The 14,191-nt window shown below is 40.3% G+C and overlaps 1 protein-coding gene across 4 annotated transcripts in view; it reads right to left on the minus strand.

The window, feature by feature from the left end:
- Positions 1 to 412: 412 nt before the first annotated feature.
- Positions 413 to 14,191, minus strand: part of oxr1a (oxidation resistance 1a) — a 125,846-nt gene continuing 112,067 nt past the window's right edge. For 3 of the 4 annotated variants that reach the window (XM_044033991.1, XM_044033988.1, XM_044033989.1), the window contains 7 exons: positions 12,397 to 12,562; positions 7,240 to 7,320; positions 5,757 to 5,882; positions 4,475 to 4,627; positions 4,238 to 4,333; positions 2,714 to 2,787; positions 413 to 2,577 (listed from right to left, as the gene is read on the minus strand). In XM_044033991.1, coding sequence (XP_043889926.1) covers positions 2,442 to 2,577; positions 2,714 to 2,787; positions 4,238 to 4,333; positions 4,475 to 4,627; positions 5,757 to 5,882; positions 7,240 to 7,320; positions 12,397 to 12,562 — 832 coding nt within the window. In that variant the 3' untranslated portion in view covers positions 413 to 2,441. The remainder of the gene's footprint in view (positions 2,578 to 2,713; positions 2,788 to 4,237; positions 4,334 to 4,474; positions 4,628 to 5,756; positions 5,883 to 7,239; positions 7,321 to 12,396; positions 12,563 to 14,191) is intronic. The other variant, XM_044033990.1, reaches the window with a different exon arrangement.

Below are 14,191 nucleotides of genomic sequence, written 5' to 3' on the forward strand. Positions count from 1 at the left end.
TTGTTGCTTGTAGCTTCATCTGAGGATGTTTATCACATAACACACAGCAGTGCCTACAATATGAACATCAGCATGTGTTGGTCGATGACATTCCCTTTGTTTTCCGCTTAGGAAATTGGTTTGCATTTCAAAACAGGTCTGGGGACACATTAGAAATGACAAATATGTCAAAAGTCACTGCTTTGGAATAAGATAAAACTCCACCGGTGTGAGCAGCTGCAGTTCATGTGCTCACCTTTGAGCTGTGGTGTCAGACTTCAGGATGTGATTGAGGGCAGCTGGAATTCATTTACTTGCAGTGGTTGACGGACAAATTAAGTGCCATTTTAATTTCTTTTAGTTTAAGCCTTTTGTGTTGCAGTCTAAGTGATACTATTTAAAAACACATCACAAAATTCAATCATATCCCAGGTTACAACAATTAATTCTGCTTTATTGTTATTTATACATCACTGATACATTGTATTCTGGTGAAATAATTGGAAGAATTATCCATATTATTCTTTGTGACTCTCCACAAGGACACAAATACTGGTGTGGAAGACCAGAAAGAGGGGGGGAGTGTAAGTACTGGACATACAATGTCATGTGGCCATCAGGGCTCAGTCTACCTTCATACCTACCTGAACCTACGGAGACTCAGTTGACGGCACATAATGAGGGGAGACACCGAAACCTTCTGCCGTGTGTTCAACCGTGTTCAACCATGGTCAACCAACCACCCCCACCCCCCTGCCTTCCTACATCAGCATCCTCGTCCGACGCGCAGAGCGTCAGGGCAAACCCTTATTGATATTGGTAGCAGCAAGCTTTCTACTAACAGTTAACATCGTAATGATCTAAACAAAAACAAAGAAACTACTGTACAGCTACTGCTAAGAGAATCTAGGAACCTGGTTTTAACGCTTTTACACCAGATTAAAGTGCTAGAAGCAACCCACCAATCCACACTTTTATTATATATATATATATATTTATATATATTTATATAGCATTATGTGTTTCATATATACATATGTGTGCATGTGCACGCACATATATGTATATACGAGGAACTATTTTAACATTAATTTACAAGGTAATATACATTATATTGTAACAGCTGAAATATCAGCACAAATAGGTCACTGTCACACTTAACAGCAAAATATATATGATTATATAACTCCATATATATATATAATCATATATACCATTATATAATTGTCATATATGCATGTAAAACAGTTAACCCACGTCTCAGGCTTTCCAAACGATACCCGGAAAAGCAATTGTGTATCAAGACGTAAAAGCTTTACAAGTTTCTCCCTTGAAAGAGCAGCGGAAGGCGGCGAAAGTGCCGCGAACCTGCAGGTGTTTGAGGTCACAGGACAGGTTATTTGCATATTCCACAAATCTATTGCAACACGTTACGGTCTACGAACAGTACAGCGGGCGCTCCCTGCGAGAGGGACCGCCATGAGCTGGACTCACACGTACACCCACTGAACAGAACATTACGACGATGGGTGGTCTGATTATAGCGATGTGCTTTCAGATGATGTGCTATGACAGTGAACAACAGGAGGACTACAATACACGATACTCTAGAAGTTTAGCCTCAGAAGACAAACCCAAAACTGTACTATAGTGTGAAAAGACTAAGCCCCCATCCCAGTGGTGAATATGCTCTCATCTCCGAGTTAAGAGTCATCGTATCCTGCTGCTGATGTGTTTTTTTTTTGTATACTGGTGTTTGACCACAAATCACAACTTTAGTTTTCACACACCACCACCATCACCAAGAGTAATGGAATGTGATCGATGTTTTGTCTGCTTTTCTCCGCCTATGAATGAGTCTCTCTCCGTCCACGCTGACAGCACAGTGAGTTACATCCTACCAAATGAGCAGAGTTCTAGATGGGATCTGTGAAGGTGCCGGGGTGGGGTGGGGGTTGGGGGACGGACTCCTTGAGGATCTGTGAAGTTCAGATACACAACCTGCAGCAGTAGGCGAGTTCTCTGTAGTCGCACAAGTCCCAAACCTCAGTGGCCATCATCTTCACCCCCTCTCATTTCAGGAGGAGCGTCGATGATCTATCCCTCTTCAACGTCTGGTGCTACTTTCTCCCGTTTCCCTCTACTCAACTTTCTGATACAACCTCATCTCACAGTGCTCTCACCACCACCACCACCACCGTCGCTGCTTTACCCCACTGTTCTGTAAAGACGCTGCACAAGGCTGTAACAAGATACACACAAACGTAATTTTTCACAAAAGAAAAAAAAAAGCTCTGTAATAACTGCAGTAGTAATGCACAACAAGCATCCGATAGCTGGCTTCCGGCCTGGAGAGCCCGGTGATGTGCAGTTAGGTTTGGGACACTGCCATTGTTCTAAAGGAGAACTCCTCACTTTGCCCTTTACAGGACTTGTTTTTTTCCCTGTGATGAACTGTCTTGTTATTCAAACGCCCAGATCTCTATGTCCTGCACATAGAAATCCTCCTTTTTTGAGAGCATGGGATTCCCAAATGTTTTACAGGAGTGACTTCTGCCGTGGTAAAGGTCTCCATCCAGCCACAGGCCAAACTCTCCGCTGGAAGAGAAAACAACAAGAAGTCTTCAGTGAGGTTATGTCAAGGTCACATCAGGTCTCTGCTAAAATATGATCAGATAATATCTGTGTTAGTGCGAGCGTTACATGGTGTCCTTTGAAAGCAGCAGGAACTCACCTTCCTCCACCAAATGCTAAGGAGTCCATGTCTCCCTTGATGAAGAACATGTTATCACCTGTCCATTTGTACACCTAGTACAAACACACAAACACATTAGAAGATGCTGCGTGACATTGTCATTGTTGACATAATTTACTAGTGTTTTCCCTGACGAGAACGGAATACACCCATGTTTGCACGTGGTTTAACTTTTAGACACATCTGAAGAACTCTCAGATGCATGCATGAGGAGCTGTAAGTCACTACAGAAATGATTTGTGAGGTAGAGGTGAATTCTTGTTGTAGTAGACAGAGAAAACAGCTTAATAAAAGGGTGCTAAAATTCTAACGTGTTCATTCTAACGTATGCAGAGCAGAACACTTGTGGCCAATGTGTGATTACATCGCTCTGTACATACTGTGCATCACACTACACTTCAGTCTCTCTGAAGCCAACAACGCATGGATGATTTTCATCGAACCTGGTAGGATTATTACTTCTGAGGCTCCTGTACGTGCCAGACGATCAACTTTTAAAGTGAACCAGTCAGCAGGAGCCACACGCACATAGAACACTCTCGTCTCATAAGCATCGGGAGCTGATGTCCGCTGAGAGCCATATACTCGGTGCACAACCCCGCAGTGAAAGCCGCATCTACCAAGTTAATGTCAGATTCTGACGGCCTGCTGGGGACAGTAAAAACTTTATGGATTTTAATGGACCACCAACGCAGGTGGTATTTCTTTCGGTTCTGCCGATAGCCAGTCAGACTTTGAGAGACGGATTTGTGAGTATGTGAGAGAGAAAGAGAGAGAGAGAGAGAGAGACATGGGTCAAAAATGGCAACACACAACTCCATAATGAAGCAATGACATACCATACTATGTTTCTCATCCAATGTAATAGAAAAACTGCATCATTACAATATAAAGTTAGCATTCCCTTATTTGGGTTTCTACGATAGGTCTGCAGGGTATCAGATTATAGATTATAAACAAGGCTGATAACAGCATTGTGAAAGTGAGACAAAATCCTGAACAATAAGCTTTAAGGTCCAGTGTGTAAGAATGAGTATCATCTAATGGTCAGAGTGCAACAAACACAAGGACTCCTCCGCAACCCACTTCCTTTCCCAAGTGTGTCAGTGAACTACGATGATGGCCCTCGTATGCCAGAAAGGATGTGAACACTCATTCACCTCTTTTAATCTCTCTCTCTGAAGGTTCCTCCTCCTTCATTAATTTATGAGTTGGGTTTATGCCGTTTCTTGAGTACACTGGTGTGACTGTTAAGGCGGCTGTAGAAAATGGTGGTGGCCTCTGCAAAGCAATGTCCTAGCATGAAGTAAATATCTAAAGCTATGTAAACCAAATGACTTCCATTTTAAATGATCAATGATCTATTTACACAACATACTTTCTGCCCAAGAACCCTCCTAAATGTTAGGCACTGGACCTTTAAAGCTCTCCATTGAGGGGCATTTGGACATTCTGGAGTTTAAAAATAAAATAAAACAAATTCAAACAGTGCGGAGCCCTCACCTCAAACTCTGGGTTGAAGGTGAAGAGGAAGGTCTCTCCTGTGCCATAAAAACCATCGCTGACCTTAAAGGGCTCGGATGCCAGTGCACCAAATACCTGGAGCAACAAGGAACTGTGATTAACTCTTAGATTAAAATTAGGGCTTATAGGAAATTATTAGTGCTACAAAGGTCAGACGTCGATTCATCCATATTGGAGTGCAACACCAAAGTGTTTGTGTTGAACATGCAAGCTTACCTGGCCGTCGCTGTCCTTAATGACCATGAGCACCGGGGTGTCCTGGCCCTGCATGGCTCTGTACAGCGTCTTAATGCTCATGCCATGCTTTGATGTGCCAAAGGCCAGCGTCCATGGGTACCCAATGGTCCGCGGTGGGAGATTCCTGGCAAGCTGTGGGGGAAGGGATGATGAAAAAGGAAGGATGGAGGGAGAAAAAAGAAAGAAAGAAGGAAATGAAAAACCAAAAGGCCACAGCCATCAATGCTCAATTACATCTGCAGTGACCTTTTAACACCATCTGGTGTTTAAAGAAGAGTAACAGGGCTCCAGACAGACCGAGCAGCCTCCAGAGAAAGGGAGAGGTCCAGCACTCCCTGAGATCCTGCTGCCCCTGCTGCTGACACACTGAAGGATTAACAGTGGCTGCCGTGCAGTGGGAGATAAAGCGGACAAAGGCACTGGAGGAGCCGTGTAGTGTATGCGTTATTTTAATGGACAGATAAAACAGACATGGAATTAAGGCAACAACTTTTTACAGTATGCAGCACAGTTTTCTGCTGTATGAAACAAACGCCTTTAAGTGCTCTACTCCATCTATAATAATTTAGCAGGGCCTTTTTTCTTTTCCTGTCGGTTCAGCACATCCGCCAGTCATAAAGTCGTGAAATCCGGAGGCTAGAAACAAAAGCATGAGCCCCAACTGAGCTCACCTTTGCTCTGCTGTGAGCTGGGCCTGAGCTCCGAGCGTCATCCCCAGGGTGATTAAAAGAAGCCACGTATTGACAATCTATTGGTCAATATGCCAACTGGGACTCATTTGGAGCTGTATTTCTATGCGTGTGTGTGCTTGTGTGTGTCTGCTGCAAGTCATACGCCACACCTTAATCAACAATGAGGCAAAAATGTCCTCTCTGTATCTCACTGGCAGTGGTTGCTGCCGGTGAGATACAGAGAGAAAATCTTAACAAACATTTTACAAACAAACATCAATTGTTTTTCCTTTGATTATTGATAAGACTTTAAGCTGTTAATAACAGGGTATACTATAATTGATCCAAAGTTGTATAATTACTGTTGTAATCATGCATCATTAAGTGTAAGTTAGTTGAAAGTGCTTTTGTGCTAGAAAAAAGTTAAATTAATACTTAGGTAAATGTCTCCCATCTCCAATGTGCACTTGTTTGTTTTACAACACCACCTACTGTTTCATGCGCTCTACATTGCTTGATGTACGTACGTAGACTAGTCATAATTACTTGGGTTTAACATTGGACATCAAGGTTTAAGTGACAACCTTTACCTTCTCTATCTGGTCAGCCTCCAGTAGGTCACTGGGTTCTCTGAGATTGGGTTTGAAGGTTTCTGGCTCTAGATCCGTCTTAATGGACGTGCCATGTTTGGAGTTCACCTCCTCCTTGGTGGTGATCTATAAAAAAAACAAAGAAATGTCAGATGAGCATTGTGCACTAACAAGATACTTAAGCTCCCAGTAAACACTGGTACTGGATGGGTTTGATTATGGCTACAGTTGTCAATCTTTGTCAGACTAGTGACACAACAGATACAACTCGTCAGATTGTCTACAGCAGTAACCACTAACACAGAGGTTAAAATTAATTTTACACAAATGGTGCAGGGGTGGGAAAGTCAACAGTGACCTTTATAATGGCCTGAACCACACAGGCAACACAAGGTCATTTTGTTGAGCAACCAAAACTAAATATTTTACAATACTTTTTTTTTTTTTCAAAGATAGCCAAACTGAAATTCTAAATGTAGCATTTGCAAATAACACAGTGCTAATCAAACAACTTGGTGATGGCAGCTAGATAACTTCCTGCCAAATGACTGGGAATGATTTGGCAGAACTGGGAGAGTGGGTGGTGACACTGTCTGGGAGACGAATGAGAATGCAAAGTGAATAGTAACTCAAAACAAGCCAATGAATAATTTGCACTCAACTGTTTGACTTCTTTTTTGACCAACGGACTGTTAGGGTTATTTATCTTTCTCAATAAAGGAGGCCGATTGTGAAGCGCTTCGCCACTGATGCCTGGGACGTTCTCATGTTTCAGTTCTCATTCAAATAGTGCCTATCTGCATTGTCCTCACAAAACATCAGTCACCCTGTCAGGGGAGACTTACTGCCACTAATACACCATCCCTTTGTTCTTCACTACTATGACCGTCTCTTGTTTAGTGCTCATGCAGGCCACATTCGTAAATGCCAGATGACCTAATCATCAAAGACAAATTTCTTTTTATACATAAGGGGAATTTCCTGAATTTTCCTGGTTAGCTGTATACAAATATATACAGTATCTGTCTCTAAGCAGCACAAATAACTATAATCACTAGCTAATAAGCAGGCTACACCACTGAGGTACTAATGACAGTGGGTCTAAAAAGGAAAGCCTGACACAAAGAGATAAGGCTGGCTCACATGGGTCCATCACTCCAAAAAAGCCAACTTTTTCTGTAATGAACTGATAAAAATGGTTTAACAAAATGCTTGATTGAATCGAGTTATTCTCAGTTTTGCTTGCATAAAAATGTTCGAATAGATTTGAGAGCCTCTCACTCATAAAACCTACTCAAACATTTTTATTTAAATCAATGGCAAAATGTGTGTTTAATGTCAGTATGTAACAACAGCAGCAGCAGCAGCAGCAGCAGCTGCAGCTGTTATAGCCTTAAGTATGGAGCCTAAAGGAGACCGTGTTGGTGCAGACAGCAGCGGGGCTGGGCAGAGCAGAGGGGGAAGACATGGCTGGTCAGGGCACCTGGAGTCGTTTGCAGAGTGAGCGCAGATCTTCACTGTTTAGAGCGTCAATCCGACGGTGGTACTCCGTCAGAGACACTACCTGGTAGTACAAAGACAGGAACATGTGGAACATAAAACTCTACCATCTTTAGTGGTGGTTATAGGGAGGAAATTACGAGTGTTTGAAATTATTCAAACTAAGATGTGTGATTTTGAGTTAAGTTAACACTTGTGCTCACAACAGTGTTAATGTAGAAGGATTGGAAAAACAAAATGTAAACATAGCTTTTGGACACTATCAGCAGTTTACTTAAGGTAAAAAAAAATAATAATGGGATCAGCTGTGGTCATTTTGCATGTTTGTGTAAAATGTTTCATATTTCTAACGTTATATGCCATAGTTATACTAAAAACTAAATCAAATCTACTACTTCCAACACACTCACATTTAAGCCTTTCAAATGAGAATCGTTCACCATGTTTGACCAAAGAATGAAAACAGCTCTGAAGGGAAAAGCAAACTTTAATCTCGCTCAACCTTTTGTTAAATCAAGTTCAAATGCAAATAATCTAAGAAACTCTTGAGTGTGAGAAGGCTGTGAAGTGCACAATAACTCAATGGTAGCATTCACCATCGCAACAAGAAATGACTAGACTAATGTCTATTGCTCTACAAAAAAACACTTCAAATAAATGAATGTTAAACTATTTTTTTTGTCAGGAACAACAATCCACAATACTAAAACCCAGACAGACCAGCACATTGACCTACAAACATGGCTATATTCCAGGAAAGTTACATCCCACACTGCTGCATTCTCCGACCAAAGCTGCAGCTCAACATACGTTGGCGTTTAATAGTCCTCAAGTACTCATACAAACAGCAAAGCTATTACTAGACTTGTAAAAAAGATTAGCAAACTCATGAAAACCACAAATGTACCTAATTGTACAGTCATGTACATGGGCGTACCTTTAAACAGCTAGTGCATCTTGAAACTTGAGATGGAACGTTATACAATTTTATCACAAACTACAAGGTTGATTGTAGTGAGCTTCAATTATCAGGATAAATATGAATGGAGAAAATCATTACTATTCCAGTGAGTGACTTGAAAATGCCGTCTTACTGGCCAGCACACAGTTCTTGTGATTGATTTAGCAAGTGTTACTCAAGGGAAGCCAACAGATAATCAGTCTTTCCAGGAGCTCAGGATTTTTAATGATCCAATGTAAGATTCTTGTTTTTCATTTTAAAAATGATAACCAACTATATAAATCCTTAGTAAAAAGTTTTTGCAACTTTACAACATTTTGTAATGTGTTGTAAGATTAGTGACATGGGACAATCGTCTGTTTTTGAGCACATTAAATCAAATAGTTTATGGATACAAACCAAAGAGGGTAGATCATGGACAAAAGCTCTGCCTCTTTTTATATATATATATATATATATATATATACACACACATATATGTATGTATATATATATATATATATACACACATATATGTATGTATATATATATATATACACACACATATGTATGTATATATATATATATATATATATATATATATACACACACATATATGTATATATATATATATATATATATATATATATATACACACATATATGTATGTATATATATATGTATATATATTTATAAAAACTGCAATAAAGCATATTTTAACAATTGACTAATAATGTTGTATTGCAATTACTTAGTTTTGTGTCTATTTGAAAGGGTTCTGTCATAATTACAAAAGCACTCAGGTACTTTCAATTACTTTACACAACTAAGACAATACTTTTCTCATCTTGTGGCAAATATTTTGGTAATAAACTGCCTCTTTACAGCCCTCACTAAGGCAGCAGAGAGGATGCACTACAATACTAAAATATGTATTCACCTTAATTTGCCAAATTTGTCTGCTGAACATAGGTAAGCTAGCAGCATAAGAACCTGCTGAAGAAACTATGTGATTTCTTTTTGCCTTTTAATCAGAGGAGACCAGTGACATGACGTGAATTTCAAGTCGTCCCATGTGATACCCAAGTTTAAAAGGAGAGCCTTCAACTGGCAGCTGGTCTCAACACTTATTTTAAACTACTTTCACAACACCACAGGTGCCAAGTTAAGTGCCAAGCACCTACTGGACGATAACCACAATCAATCACACCGGTGGGAACACAAGTTACAAAACTGACAAATGTTTACTGATGTTGTAAATTATGTCAAAGTGAGAAGTAGTATAATTTCCCCATAGACTTCCATTCAAATGGTGTGTTTAGTAAAACCTCTGGTGTCCCCCAGGTGTCTAATTAATATATTCTTACTTTCTGGTTGGGTAAAACCAGCAAAAAGGAAGTCTATGTCCATTCTTTACGGCTGTCTTGCAGCACATGTGGCTCATTATTGATCATGACAATAGCTTTAAAGTAAATGAGTATCTGTTCCCCCCAACAATCCAGATATTAAAAGATGTCGAAGCTTGGATAAAATCTTTTAGGGGCATTAAAACATTTGGTTGGAATGGAAATAATGCATGAAACTTTTCCAGTAAGTTTAGAGCCTATTTAATGTCTAGGTCTATGTTGGCAGTAAACACAAAGCAGAAAGACACTTAACACCACATACTGAAGTATTTGTTTAACAATCGCAAGCCATAGTGTCATATTCAACATTGCATATCTTCCCGATAATACCCTGCAGCCCTACTTTAAACACGTTTAAGAAACTTGTACATGACTACATGAGTTGCATTTAGCTCAAGAAACTTCCACACAAGCACAAACACGATAATTAACGGTTCCAATAGCCACGTACGAGCCGACAGGAGCAGCTCTGACTGAAAACAGTGACCAGGCAGCGGCCACTTCAGTCACTGGACGGGACCAGACCGGACCAGCTAAAGGCTAGCAGGCTAGTTAGCTCAGCTAGCGACGTAGCATGGCTTGCTAACAACAACAGGAAAAAGAGAACATACAAGAACACATACATCAGTGGAGAGTCAAAACAATGAAATAAGAACAACGTCTCTGGGTCCTTCACCCTCCTAGAAAACATGTCTTGCTTTCTGGGCGAGGCTGAAGCTGGAAAGTCACATCACAAATCCCTTCAAGTTCTCCCCTCTTAGCCCCGTGAAGAAGCAGCTGGAGGGAGCCCGCGCGACTAAAATAGAAACACTTTTTTCTACTGGGGTCCTCTCCAGCGTCTGTGATTTGTTTGACACCGGTAAAAGCCAATAACAACACGGGGCAGGAGAGAAGCCGGCTTCCTGTTGGCCAAAATAACCGACGATACCCTCCCACAAACGACAAGCTTTAAAGACACAGTGACATCACGAATCCACGAGGGGCGTTCTCTTGACGTTTTGGTCAAAAACAGGAAACAAAATATGTCTCAACTGCCACTTCTTTAGGTTATTTAAATTCAACTGCCTGTAAACACACACATACCTAATCAGCCAGTTTAACAAGGCAGTAACTCAGTGCATCTGAGCTTGTAGACATGGTCAAAATGACCTGCAGAATTTCTGAGCATCAGAACGTGCAAAAAATGTGATTTAAGTGACATTCAACATGACATTGATGATAGTGTTGTAGAGTATTTCAGGAATGTTTGATTTACTGGGATTTTCCACTCACAACCATCTCTAGAGTTGAAAAATAATTGTCCCAAAAAAAGAGAGAGAAAATATCCAGTGGGTGGCAGTTATGTGGACAAAACAATGCCTTTCTGATGCCAGAGGGTACAATGGCCAGACAGTGAAATGACAGGAAGACAACAGTAGCTCAAATAATCACTTGGTTAAACCAAGGCACTGTGTGCTGAACAGCATCTGAACACACAACACCTAATCTGAATTCAGATTTGTATCACCCCCAAAACATAATAATTGCTGCCTTTGTCATGACCTACATCTCCTAGAAAATGTGATACAAATTGGTGGTTTACTTTCTGGTGGTTACTCTGCTTGCAGACAGATACACAGACAGGCAGACAAACAAACAGATAGACAGCCAAACAAGATCAAAACACAACCTCCTTGGTGAAGGGAATACAATTATTCAAATTCACTACATGGAAAATGCATTAGTTGTTGAATATTAAGAGTTTTAAATCAGTAAAACGCCCATGTTTCTCACGAAAGGTGACAGTGTTAAAATCACATGTCGTTAACAGGAAAAACAAGAGCAGCAGGTTCCTATTTACTTGTTCAAATATCATGTAGCTTCTGTTTGCCTTAAGTCCAAGGACAAACAAATCGGTCGACCATGATAAATAAAATAAATCCTGGCTACTGCTTCCAGAGATTTTTTTTTTTTATTTCCCTCACACAGTGAATGCATCCTTTTCATTATCCACAGACTTCTCAACAACCTTATTTGACCAAAACCCACCCAAGCTGTGCACGTTGCAGCAACATGCACTAATAGTGCTATAAATCTCGATGGACAGCTGTGTCTATGCATCCTTGTCTCACTTAAACTTTCTGTCAATCTACAATAACGGGCAAAGAGGAAGAATGATTGAACCCACAACAATTCAGTTAAAACAGTTCCTTTGCTCAATGACTGCATTCTCTGCACAAGTCGAGCATAATTATATGCCTGTTCCATTCAGCAAATAAAAGTTGCCAAACGCTGACCAGCACCAGCCACAGTCACACGTGTGATGAAACTATACCGACTAAGAAGCATAAACAATTACACAAACATGCAAAACACTTTGGTTGGAAGTTGAGAGAAGCACATTTCCAAGCAAAGCAAGTGTTCACAGAAATTACGTGTGAACGGAAAATACATGTGATTAAAAAGTTCACGGCAAAAAAAATGTTAACCATCAAATAAGGAAATATGCAGTGGTACACAAAAGGTGCAAAACACACACACAGAATACACAAAACTTGACTGCACTGTTAAAAACCAAAAATCAGCACAGTACACTTAGACTACATAACGAAAGAAAATCAACACAGTAATTTAACACATCATTTAATACGTAACGATAAACTTAACAATACACCAGGTGAGATTCTGGCTTCACAGGATATGGATTAATCCATAGTGGAGGACTATACTTAATCCATGTCTGTGAGCCGTAAGACAAAACAACAGATGCACTGTAAGCAAAGTGAGTGAGCAGTTTTAGCTCCGGAGACCTTACCTCCCACTCCTTGACATTAAGGTCAGTGATGGGCTCATCCTTTTCCATCTCAGACACCTCATTCTTCTTGACGACCATAAAGCCGGGCTCTTGTCCCACGCCCCCGACTCCCTCACTGAACATGTCTGGACTCCACTGCATGAAGAATACGTACAGGTGGTCTGACCTGCAGGTGGAGACACGGGGATAAACACGAGACAAGGGATGGTACAAATAAATTACTAAGTGAATCAGGCTTCTGAGCATCTTCAGGAATCCTTTACTACTATAAGAAGTTTGAAAACATCTTGCTTCCGCTCCGCTTACACTACTGAGTTGTAACAAGTGCTGTGCCTTTGGGACACTGTTTATTTCTGTTTACAAATATCCTGCAACTCAAGCTATTACTTTGTGCAGGGAGGCTTGTGAATCAGAAATGTAGGCATCTAGTTTTGGAAGAAATACTGTTACACATTGTTAAACTTGCATTCATTTCATTAGTGGACCACTGAAGGGGTGGCACAATAAGATTTAAGCACATGACATTCATATATTATCCAGTTGTTAAGTTGTTACAGTGAACGTATTAGCAGACAGTTGCTTTTTTACACGTCATAAAGACACGAGCAGTTTTAGTATTTCTGGATTTCATTTTCATTCTCATTAGAGCTAGTTTCTTCTTCACCAACACCACAGGCCTGCACTACGAAACAGGATTCGTGATTAGTGACTGTTAGTAACTGCAACAGTGGTTCGCTTCTTACCCAGTTTTAATCACCATCTTAAATTATGCTGCAAAACCGAACCGGCTCTGCAGATTAGCAGCAACTTGGCTACAACTTTTACTGAAGGAGGCTACTAGGAGCTTAATGGTGTTCACAGACAGGGAAATAACTTTTTCCCTGGTTATTTTTTTATATGAGCAACCCTCATTACTGCAGAGGGCCAGCTCCTCTGCAGGAGTCTACTTCTATGTAGGAGCCCCCCACCTGCCATCCTCATTTCAGTCTGTTTTTTTCTTTTTGGCTGTAGCAGTGTCAGCCAGCAGAGAATGACAGAGGAAGCATTGGAACCTTATACTAAAACACAAAGTGTAAATGCTCCTTTATTCTGCTTTCACATATGAAAAACAGACTTCCATGTGCATTGTATGTTGGCATGACTGTTGCAATACATCCACTGGAGGGCAACACAGAGCCGGGAGTTTCTCACAACGGTAATGGCAGAAGAGGATGTGCTAATGTGCTAATAATAAAGAGGAAAATGACCAACTTGTAAAATCTCTAAAAATCTTCAGTCATTGTTATAATTTCTTACATGTGTGCAACAGTCATCTTTCTATAAGTGTTGCGACTACACCGTCACCCCATGATTTCTGGTGACACTGCTCCATCTCATCCCTTTTGTTTGTGTCTGTAAGATTCAGAGGACATGCACTAATATGGACTAAGTTACACTAGAATATGAGCAGAAGGCTCCGAACGTATATCCAACATTAAGCATAAGCAAACCTTAATGGCAGACCTGTCGTACTGCACATGCTGTAAGAACATGTCTAAGCAACACAATCAATGCATGAAATATGAAAATGTAATTATAGTCAGATGTAATAGCACATTAAGGACGGGGAAATTTTATTAGAAGTTTAATAATTTATACATTCACTCAATCAGTGAGTTTGTTTTAATCTGGATTATGTATTAAACTCTGTTTTTTAAAATATGCTGCTCTACTGCTTTCATACTTGTGCATGTTTGAAATTAGTCAAATGCAGTGAACATACCAACCACACTTGAAAAAAGCCTTGGATGACTCG

Source organism: Solea senegalensis, linkage group LG9 (assembly GCF_019176455.1).
Source record: "Solea senegalensis isolate Sse05_10M linkage group LG9, IFAPA_SoseM_1, whole genome shotgun sequence".
NCBI classification, from domain to species: Eukaryota; Metazoa; Chordata; class Actinopteri; order Pleuronectiformes; family Soleidae; genus Solea; species Solea senegalensis.